General features: G+C 49.4%; 1 protein-coding gene and 1 long non-coding RNA gene across 5 annotated transcripts in view; both read right to left on the reverse strand.

The window, feature by feature from the left end:
- TLL2 (tolloid like 2) overlaps positions 1–10147 on the reverse strand; it is a 91392-nt gene extending 81245 nt beyond the window's left edge. For all 4 annotated transcript variants that reach the window (XR_011740288.1, XM_071811877.1, XM_071811878.1 and 1 more), the window contains exon 1: positions 9957–10147. Coding sequence is in view for 3 of the 4 variants with exons in the window: in XM_071811877.1 (XP_071667978.1) it covers positions 9957–10107 (151 nt within the window). In the remaining variant the exon portion in view is untranslated. The remainder of the gene's footprint in view (positions 1–9956) is intronic.
- Positions 7526–9228, reverse strand: LOC139828497 (uncharacterized). Its single transcript, XR_011740174.1, has 3 exons — positions 8918–9228; positions 8314–8364; positions 7526–7790 (listed from the first exon to the last, which is right to left on the reverse strand). It is a non-coding gene; the product is annotated as an uncharacterized lncRNA (long non-coding RNA).
- Positions 10148–11436: the final 1289 nt, after the last annotated feature.

Consider the following 11436-nt stretch of genomic DNA (forward strand, 5'->3'; position numbering starts at 1 on the left):
AAAAAAAACCCCAGCATATCACATATCACCTTCCTACTGAAGCATGACAAAGAAGAGAATATATGGCAGAAGAGGCCAAAGAGGGGAAAACCAGAAATCAATAGGATCTAACAGAGCGTGACAGAAAATCACTTCCCTCATAAAAAGAGGTTACTTGCCAGGTTAATGAATCTTTTCTGTTCTGTACTTAGACACCCAGGAAATGGAAGGGGTCACAGGAGCAGTGTGGGTGGGAGTGCAATCCCTAGAACATGCTTTCAAGAACAATCAAAGGTTAGAGATTAAATCCAGGCAGCAGTCAACTGCACAACACATCAGCAGTTTGATACACGGGCCAGCTGCAGCTCAGAGCGTCACTGAGCAAAATACACTGCCAGCATCAACAGCACAGCAATAACAGGCTCCTCCGCCAGGGCAAAACCAGGCCCTCCTCACCCCCGCCCTGCAAAAGGGTCGGTCCCAAGAATCAGAGCATCTCTGCCTTCCCAGGTCAGCAGTGCCAGTACAGACAAAACAAGATGGTCTATGGGTCTTTAATCTGAGTAACTGCAATAGAACCACAAAAAACAGACTGCACCAGAAGTCACACTGTGCAAATAACCCAGAAAGTTCTTGGACCAGCGGCCAAAACTTCTCAAAACTCACTTTCAGGTAAAGAGCTGTGCCTTACACTTGTTGGGAACGCACAGGCAGCAGACAAATCAACAGAGACGTGTCTGAACAACAGCAGGGTACAAGATCTTGTGGTCACAGAAACCTGAACTAGACCTCTGGAGTATCAAACACATCCAAAGTCAGGTTCACATAACTTTGAACTGCAGTTTCTTCTGACTAGAGCCCTACTGACAAGCTCCAAAAAAGAAGTGCAGATCCTTGCTCTTTTATCATTCCCCTGCCACGCTTAGCTTGAGCTACTGACAATAGGTCACCCAAGGGATAGCTCTACTTAGGCCCAAGATATTCAGTAAGGGAAATACAGGTGCATGATTTCCACCCTTTTCAAGGCCACATAACTTGTAGGTGACTATATTAGGTTCCTCCACTGCCCACCAGAGTCATTTACCAACTGCTGTTCCTCAGTCTGGAGCCTCTTGACTCCAGCACAGCTCAAACACCTCTGCCATGCAGCTGTCCAAGCTTCTCCTGCAGCAGCTACCTTATTTGCTACCCACTACCAAACTCTGCAACAGACATAGATAATGCAGCCAAAAATCCCCTTTTTTACCTGTATTTATGCAGTTTCAGAGTAGACTCCCTGCACCAGACAGCTGTTCAAGACATGTCACATCATTTGAGTCTACCTTCATCCCCAAGGCACTACATCACAGGCTCCAAAGCAGATCTAATGCTGGCATTTCTGCAAGATGGAGTTTTTGATTCTCCAAGTCCAGTATTTTTATATGTGTGGGATTTTAAAGCAAAACCTTACTGAACCAATACCTTCATCACACAGCATCCTGCCAGCACAAACACCAGTGCAGACAGTTCTCTGCTTCCACAGCAGCCACCGCCACCTGCAGCAGGGACAGGCCCTTCTGTCCAGTACTGCACTGCTAGCGGGAGGCAGGGCACAGTTTGGGAATAAATCTCTTTCCTCCAACCTCTGCTCTCTGAATGAATGAACAACCCCCAGCAGGTCTACACCTGAAATTGAACATGCAAAATACCAACCAAACCAGCTAATTTTGCCAAAATTCTGAGCAAATGAAAAAGCTGCTGATGAGGCAATGCTATTTGCAGGCAATGCCATCTAAGTTCAAAGTCATGCTTATGAGGAGTAGGAGACTGGCAACACCCACAGCTACGATCTGAGAAGTGAAGAAAGGTAATTCTCAGTACCCTCCAGGACTGTATCAACCAATAAGGACACAAAGATTCAACCATTCTCCAATGCTAACTATCAACAGGAGGAGGTAAAATGTTCAGCAGGCTTGAACTTCTGTCCTATAACAGTGTGATGCAGTTTGCTCTGCCAACAGCTTTGGGGTTTATGGATGGTGAGGTTAAACAGATGCTTTTTGCTTGGGTGCTGACATTCACACAAATACAAAATTACTTGAGAGGATGTGAATTTCTGTTTGGATCTAAAGCTGAGCTGACTAATGGACCAGCAGCAGCTGCAGGTCTCTGACAACACGTATCAGTCAAAACAGAGGGTGATTTACCCGTGGCTGGGGTTCCGCGTGGGCTTCCTTCTCAACACACAGTTAAACATCTCTCTCCGTTCCAAGCTGGGCTGACAAAAACTGGCCAAGAACAAGCAATCAATCACTGAGAGTTCTTTAATCAAGGGCTTCCTTACACATTTAAGCAGCTTCTATTGACAGGCAACCTTCCTGTTCAGAAAGTGCTGGAGTGGATCTGAACATCAAAGTACAGGCGTCCTTGGAGATCAGCATTTCTGGGAGCTCAACTACAACAAAGGAGGGAAAGAAAAAAAAAAGGAAACCACCACCACAAACTGGTAGCTAAATTAAAACAACAGCCAGTTTCTGCTCAATCATCCAGCTCTTCTGTGCAGTAAAAACATATTTCAGCACTAGTTGAAAGCAATTTTGTTGCAGATTCATACCTGCGACATTCAAGATCAAGGCAGGACAACCAGGTCATTCAGTGTCAGAGGTGCCTCCTTCCTTCCAAGGTTGCCTGTCTCCACGAAGAGCACACAGACCTCCCTGTCAGTGTTCTCCCCACTCCCAGCACCATCTCCTTGGTACAGAAAGCCCTGGACTCTGATTCACAGAGTCTGGCCCCACCGTTTCTTTCTGGTTTCTCGAAGGAAAGGGGAGATGTGCACAGCAGTCCACCTACTACAGCAAACCACCTGTTGCACAGAACTAGTTCATCAAATACAGTACAGAAAGTAAATGCACATCATAGCGCAGGGCTGCTGTAAGGTGAGTGAGGATGGAGGAACCTACTGACCGCTGGGAGAACAGCATGAGTTACTGCTGGGGTGGGAGAGGAGATGGGTCACCCCACAGCCTGAGGGAGAAACCACTGCAGAACACCCAAGGCAGAGAGCAGAGAATTGCAGAAACGGGAGAGAACTTCAAGCAAAAGGAGACAAGAGAACATTTGAAATGGATCCATAGGAAACAGCAAAGGAAAAGGCAGGGAGCACAAGGGGCTCTGCAGCAAAAGCAATGTGGAGAGAGAGAGGAGGGAAGAAAAAAAAAGAGACAGATGTATTAGAGAAAGGAGGCTAGAAATTCCAGTGTATCAGGTACATGGTGCGTGCAATTTCCCAAATACAAATGGGTGAGCCTGAATACACTGCAGCAGGTATTCATCAGCTCTTCCCCAGACTGGGGCAGCAGCTGCTCACCTGGGAGACACTCACGGGCACAGTTCTAGCAGTGAGAAAGAGGCAGCTTACCAGTAAAACACAGCCAGTTCTTGTGTTAGCCATCCAGCAAGGCACAGGCACACTATGTATGAGGTTAAGACAGGAGGAGAATGAAAACTCCAAGCACAACTACAAAGGCAGAATATAATTACACAAGTGGAAAGTGCCTTGAACCAAAATCCTTAGCTTTATGGACTTCTGAAGCCTGGAAGACTTGCAGCACAGTTTCTGAATGCCTCCATCTGGGGCTCTGTGACTTACTAATCTTATGTCACGGAACACCTGAGGAATGAGCCGTCCTCATTGATCAAACCTGCGCATGCTGTGGTCAAGGGCAGACACCTGTGAACTGCCCCCAGTCTACAAAGTTCAATAAAAGCTCTACAACAGGGGTGTCAAACTCATTTTCACCACGGGCCATATCAGCCTCACGATTTCCTTCAAAGGGCCAAATGTAATTTTAGGATTGTAAAAATCTAACTACTCCTACAGTCCTAAAATTACATTTGGCCCTTTGAAGGCAACTGCAAGGCTGATGTGGCCTCCCTGTGAAAATGGGTTTGACACCCCTGCTCTACAAGGTCTTTGCACAGAATTATCCATGACAACTCCAAGTACCTCTTCCCCACCCTACCAGCCTTTTTTAAGACAAAAAAAAAAAGCTTGCTGCCCTAAATTTGCCCAGCCCTTCTCCCGTCCATTGCTGAATCACAAGGTGTAGGTATAGCACTGAGTGTTACATCTCATGTAGGACAAGTAGATCTAACACACTCCAAAAAGTGTCAAAGGTCCAGCCCATTTTTGTCAGATCCCAAGCAGACAGCTAAACACTGGAAGGACTTCAGATCTGGATCTCAAGTGCTTCTTTTCCCAGGGATCATAAGGTTTTGCGCTCAAATTCCACAGGCCAATGGCTTCTCTACCTGGGAATCTCAGCTGCAAGAAAAAGAAAAAATAACCACCAACCATTAAGCCACAGCCATTAGTTTGTGCTTGGCTAGGATTATAACAAAAGCCACGTTAAACCTTCCCTTTGAGGAGGAAGCTTCTCCTGCAGCTCTACCTCACTGCAAAATAGAGCATCCCCAACAGCAAACAGCCGCAGCACAGAATGTGCATAGAGTGCTTCCAGTAGTCCTCACCCACCTGTTTTCTGCTCTGTAACTGCTGTGACCCGCCCAAAGCAGGTAAATTAAAGACTGAATACACTGTTCTCTCATTCTTTCCCAGACCACCCAAAAAGACTCAGTCACTAACTTCCTCCTTGAGTGTTTAACCCTTCCTGCAACTTACTGGGGAAAAATGTAAGAGGAATGATTGCTGGCAGGAGCTTTCTCCTTCCTCTACAAACATGTGAACCAGCATCAAGGAATCCACAGACTAGTTTATGTCTCAGACTCTTCCCTCAAGCATGTATGTTAGTATTGGTGGCAAAGGAAGGAGGAAGGAAGCTTTCTTTTCTGGAAGTCCACATGGCTTTGAATGTCATGAGACCAGAATTCAGCTCCCAGCACTGCCACCGCCACGCTGACTGCCCTTGGGTAAGCCATTGGCTCCCACCACCATCTTCTACAACCAGAGGCACTGGTACCTTCACCATAGCTGTACTACAGCTCACTGAGGCTTTCCACACCAGCTAAGAGGCTTCAAAGCTTTATGGAAAGTCTGTAAGACACAACTGAGATTCCTCCATAGGAATCTGCGATTCCCAAGAAAAGGGCAGGTTGGCACATACTCTGCCAGTGCTCCTGCCATTGCCAAACCAAACATGACAACTTGTGAGATTGCAGAAAGGCCCTCATCAAGAGCTGAGCAGGCTGGATCCACAGCGTGGCCTGCAAAGAGCTTTCAAGTTGCCCTGTTAACATAATAGACCTGTGCTTCCAACAGAGAAAACAGCACCTGCATCCTACTCAAACCCAAGCAATATTCAGGCGGCCCAGACTTTACATATCCTCACTCCCCTTTCTCATTTGATTACCTCCTCAAGTTTTCCAGTTCCAAACAGCTTGGTCAGCTTACAGACAGGACATGCCACATGAGAATAAACTGCCTGGCCAGAGCAGATAGAAATGGGGGACTCCAACACAGGACACCCCCAAAGGACCCCAGCCTGGAAGATGAGCCACTGAAGGAAATGCCAGGCCTTGGGGAGCAACACTGCATCTCCAGCTCACAAAGGGCAGGAGGCACCATACAAGGAGCCAAAGTACCCAGGAACAAAGATGCTGAGACCAAACCACAGCTTTTTCTCTTCACCTGCTGACTTGTAAGTGGAAAAGAGCCTCATCACAGGCTTGCTGCTGGAGGGAACCAGTCATTGACACTGTAAATATCTAGAGGACAAGTTATTTAGTGCCCAGCTGTTCTTCCTCCTCTTGCTGACATAAGTTGGACTATATCATCTCCAGAGGTCACCTTGAACCTCAGAGATTCTGCTCTTCAAAGTTCATGTAAGTTTGCACCAAAATAATTACCAGAATTAGCTACAGCCTATTTAATTCCTTTGGTTCCAGTTCACATGAAAAGCCCCAGAAGGATGTGCTTGTTTTGTTTCACAGGCATCCATAGTTCCTCCTGTTGCCTGTCTGTCAGGGAGCCTTGCTCAGACCTGCACCCTGGCCCAGGCATCTTTAGCTGGACCCTCTGAGCAGCAGATCTATCCAAAGCACATACCAGGCTTACAACATTTTTCCATCTATAACAGAGCAGATCTGGGCAGGAACCTTTGCACTGTTCACTTTGACAAGCTCCAGTGACCTGTGGCAACACTCAGCAAAACCCCCCCCAGCAGAGTCAGCACTGTCACCTTCCCTGACAACTCAAACCCACAATGCAGCCCTGCTTCAACTGCCCCTTCATCACCCATTCAGGAATTTTGTTCTTTCTCCCTCCCCTATCAAAAAGACAAGAAAGCAGCCACAGATTAGGAAAGGAAATCCTGGATGGTTGGAGTTAAGAGGTTGAGCAGCACTGGAGTTAAGGCCCATCAGCTGCGCCCTGGTAACTGGACACATGTTTATACCAGTAACTCAGTAGTTGCAGTGATTTAGGAGGCTATTGCTCTGTGCTGCACATCCCTCCTTGCTGCTGGAGATTATTATAACCTTAGCTAATGCAACAAGAGTGGAGCACGTGCCAGGCTTTTCACTTCCAGTCCAGCAGATCAACCATCGACAGCCTGCACTCAACCTCAGGGCATGAGCTGCAAGGATGAGGAACTGGCAAGCTTTCATTTCGTAACCTGCCAGATCTAAATCCATCACGGCCTCTGGGTCACAGCCATTAGCCTGCAGCAAAAAAGAAGTAAAGCACTATAGTTTTAACAGCTTTGGAAAACAAATAAATGGAGCAGCAGTTTGTCTTTGCAATGGGCTAAGAGCCTACATACAATCTGCAGGCACAAGACTGTGCACAGGAGCCTGTGCCTACAGCAGCAATGGAAACAGTCTATAGTGTCTCTGTTTCCACACACCATCAAAAACTTTCCCTTGCAAAACACACCAGGCGCCTGAGCTTTTCACAGCAGGTCTGCAATCACTGTCTTCTCGACAGTAATGCTGCTAGACAAATATTGACACTGTCCCACAAGTGGAGAAACTCAGGTCCAAGGAAGTTAAGATGACTTGTCACTGTTACAGCACATCAGAAAGAGAGTGTGATAGATTTCCTATACAGGCATTAAAAACCAGCCCTGACATAGCCCATCTTGGAGGGACAACTCCATTAGAGGTGTCTTCACCTTGTCTCACAGAAATGGATCTCTTCACTCATTAACCTTGGCTGGACTGACCCTTTGGGATGGCTTATTCAGCACTGAACACCTGCTTAGCTCTATTAATGGTCTAACATTGGAAGAGAAGGGAGGACACGAAAGCAAGGCAGGGGGGAGGAATGACAGTGTCTAATACAGGTCCATGTGGTAAGAGTCTTGCTTGCTCTGTTTTGAGGCCGCCTTCAAAATCTGGAGCGATTCAGTGCACAGAGATAGGTACATGGCATATGAGGAGCATCTTGTAGCCCAGGTGCTCTGCACTTCAGGTTGATACAGCCCACATAGAGAGAAACTGGATCAGAGAGTCAGAAAGCACAGGCAGTCAGGACAGGCTGAAAGAGACAGACTCATACCATTCATAGAAAAGACGCCTGAAACATGAGAAAGCTGGTTAACAGTGCTCACCGGTGGAAAATGCTGCAGCAAAGCAGAAGGCACCACATTGTCCTCCACACGCACACAAGAGTGGGGGAGAAAAGCAGAGTTAGGCTGCAGTTCTGGGGCCTCAGGTCAGACAAGAGGAAAGCCAAAGCAATGCAAGGCCAGGCTGCCTGGCAGCCCCCACCAAAACCAGATGTGTGCACACACTGTCAGAAACACCAGCCCGGCCCTGGGCTCCAGAAAAGGGCTGTGTGACCTCCAGAGCTCTTGTCCGCTCCTTCCTCTCTATTGGAAAGAAGACATTGGAAAAGTATTAGATGCAAACCCTGAGAAGTCAGTATATAAAGATCATTTGTGCAATTGATCCTGACTGAATGAAATTGACAGGAGTAACACAGGTAAGGTTTTTCTGCCCACTAGGAGAGGAGATGAGGATGTACAATAAAGGGAGACTGCCGTTTGTAATCCAGGCTCTTCTCTGCATACAGGCAGAAGTGAGAGGTAGAGAGCCTGGAAGATGGGGGGACTGCAGGGGAAAGAAAGGGTCTTACAGCAAAGGCAGGTAAGTGACTGGCTGGGATTTTTTTTTTCTCCTTTTCTGTCACAGGTTCACTGTCTGACGTAGGTAGGTCAATTAGAGCAAATGTTGTCCATATGATCCTTAAAAGGAGCATTCCTCATCCTCCACATACTTGACCTGACAGTAATACCTAACAGTCCCAAATATAAGTGAGACACACTGGAGACGATGCCATAATTCTGCAGGAAATACAAGGATAATACATTTTCAGATAGGAAAGCACTGTACCTGCAGCTCTCCAGGTCCAAACCACAGCTGTATCACTAACACCTAGTCTCACTGGAAAGAGAGAGAGAGATGAATTCATTGCCATTTAGAAGTAGGCACAAATACAATAACCCATGTTTTGGTGCGCTGGGTCCCACATTGATTCAGAAGGACTTAAAAAACCCCACCAAACCACATGTGAAATCATAGATGCCTTAGTGATCAATCGAATGCTTTGTGCAAAAAATGCTCTATGGAGAGAAGAGGACCAAGTTGAATTTTGGAATAAAATCTACCACTCACAACACAGCTGGCATGCAAGGCCAGTTAAACAACTTGCTATACAAAACAGAAAAGCTCCAATAGACATTGCTGTGACAGAGCTCGTCTATGTGAGCAGATACGGCTACAAGTCCCCTAAAAACAGTCAGGAGAGAGCTGATAACAAGGGAAGCTATCACCAAGGGACACTGAGGAACAGTTAGCAGAGCATTTGGAGGGCAAAGCCCCAACTCAAAAGATCAACTACACCACACACAAAGAAAGTCCTTTCTTTTTTCGATTCCTACAGCATTAAGAAAACAGGGCTTTGCACAAAGTTATCGGTAAATGGAACGAGACTTACAAGGTATTGATTGCCAGTTTCCCAGCAGAGAAGCAATTCACAAGACCACAACATTCACTGATGGCTGGAACCAAAAGCAGCAACAGTCACATCAAGAGTACCACCTAGCTTTCCAAAGAGAAAACCTGGGTTGTTATTCCCTTCGAATTAACATATTAGAGGTGACAGAAGCTCTTGGAGAAATCAAACGGTTAAAAGGCTCACAACGAGCTCAGAAACAACTGAGTGTAATTTAACACGGGAACGAAAAACTCTGAAAAAGGGATGGAAGGAGCAGCTGGAGGCTTCCTGAAGGGGATGCCGTAACTCGCACACAGGCAACTAGGAAGTATGTGGAGACACCGGGAGGCTCGGCTGGAGCCCGGGGCTGGTCGCACCGGCCCCTGCCCGCCGGGGAGCCCCGGGAGAGCCCCCGCGCCGGCCCCCATCGTGTGCCGGGTGCTCCTGCCTCTCCGGGGCGCGCACCGCCACTGCGGGCCGGACAGACCCCGGGACAAGTTGAAACAGCTGCCAACAGGCTGCAAAAAATGCGCAGAAAAAGCTTATATGGGGGAGAAAAACCAAAACAAACCAAACCACCACCAAACCGCAAAGCACCGCCGGGCATTTCCCTGGCTTTGCAGAGATCTCGCGTAGGGGAGGGGGTGGATAACAGGTGGGTGAGCGAAGAGATGGGGGGAAGAGGGGAATGATTTCTTCAAAAAACCCAAGGCATAGCCTCCGACTCGGGGCTGCAACCCGCAAGTAACGGGGGCAGCGGGGGCACCGGCTGGGGAGCACCTTGAACCCTCCCGCGCCGGCGGGACAGGCAGCAGCGGGGGAGCTCGCCGGGTGCCCGCTGGGGTTTGGGAGGGCAGGGGATGCCGAGGCGGCTCCCGGCCGGGGGGCCCCGCCGCGGCCAGGTGAGCCCGACGCCGGTCCCGCCGCGCGGTACCGGGCGACACCAGGGTACCGAGAAGCGCTTCGCAGGGCCACCTGCCCACCGCCACCTCCATGCTTGCAAACTTCTCCCGGAGTTGCATCCCGCCCGCTCCCCTACCGGCTTTGCAAGGGTCGCGGTACTCCATCAGCTCCTCTGCCGCCTCCGGTTGCCCCACCGTTAAGGCGGCTCCCCCTCCGCCCGTCCCCGCGGTCGGTAGAAGTAGCAGCGACAGCAGCAGGCGGCGGAGCGGGGCGGCCCCGCGGCCCATAGCGGCGGAGAGGGCGGCACGGCTGCCCGGGCTGCGGGCACTGCGCGGCGCCAGCGGCCCCGCCGCGGGAGGCGGCCGGGGGGTGCTGCCGCTGTCACTCAAGGCAAAGCCAGCCAGTCGCGCCCACGCCCGCGCCTCTGCCCCGCCCCCGACGGACCCCGTAGCCCCGCCCGGCCCGGGGCGCGGGGGACCCGCGCCCCGGGCCGGGCGGGGCTACGGGGTCCGTCGGGGGCGGCGAGCACCCTCCCGCTCCTGGTTGCAGCACTTGGGTGGCAGGTGCTCAGATATAATAACTATTATTATTTTAAATTTTTTAACTGTTACTGTTATTATTTTTTTTTCCCCTCAAAATAATCGTCACTTCAGGGGCAGCTGAAGAGAAATAGCTTGTCCGCTGCCAGGAAAAATACAATATTTCGCATCGCAGCCTTTAAAACCGTGCATAAAGGGAGTTGCAAGACTGTGAATGGGGAAAGATGGGGTAAGAAAAAACAGTAATGCAAACTAAAGAAGAGGAGAAATGGAGAAAGATGGGGCAAAACATGAGGATGTGCATCTATCCCTCTCCCGCTGTTTTTGAGCACGTTACAGCAGCTTTCAGGGGCAACTGGGCTGATTTACTGGAAACCTGGGCTTTGGGGTGATCCATATGCAGTGAGACTTGGGAAATCGGGATGATGGATTGTGTGTGAGTTGCTCAGCTGCATCAAAATCTGCCCTGTGGTATCTGAACTGGGGGACTGCAGCTGCCTGAGGTTGTGTGGTATCTCAGACACCTTTAACAGCAGAGCACACTGGAAAGCATTGTAGCCCGGGACTGCTGGCTTGTGCTGTAGTCAGTCCACAGAGGCGGGATGTCTCTGCTATTTGAACAGTGACTCTATAGGGAAATGGCAGATGCCCGAAGCCCAGCCACCTCACTGGACGCTGAAGAGTCTTCAGAGTCATCTCACAAGGGCCAGGTGCTTCAGTCTGAATTTAACACCGCGCAGGCAGCTGCTGCTTGGACAAGATGTTACGGTCTGAGGCCGCAGCAACAGTTATGGGTCACCCACCTATCCTCATGCTGCTCAACAGACACAGCATTAGGCAAAGACAGTACAGATGCTATACTGGAGAGCAGAGGAGAGCTGACAGGAGTACAAGCTCAGTCGGGGGTTCTTGGGCTGAACGTGCATACCACAGTCTCCCAGTGCCATTACTCTTTGCTCCTTCAGCTACGTACTTCCAAGCTCCCACCGCAGGATACTCAAGCAGTCTTTCCCATTACAGCATCAGCTCCAAACCCTCCCTTCACCCAGGCACATGATGGCTTGCCATCAGCTATCC

Source organism: Patagioenas fasciata, chromosome 8 (assembly GCF_037038585.1).
Source record: "Patagioenas fasciata isolate bPatFas1 chromosome 8, bPatFas1.hap1, whole genome shotgun sequence".
Taxonomy (NCBI): domain Eukaryota; kingdom Metazoa; phylum Chordata; class Aves; order Columbiformes; family Columbidae; genus Patagioenas; species Patagioenas fasciata.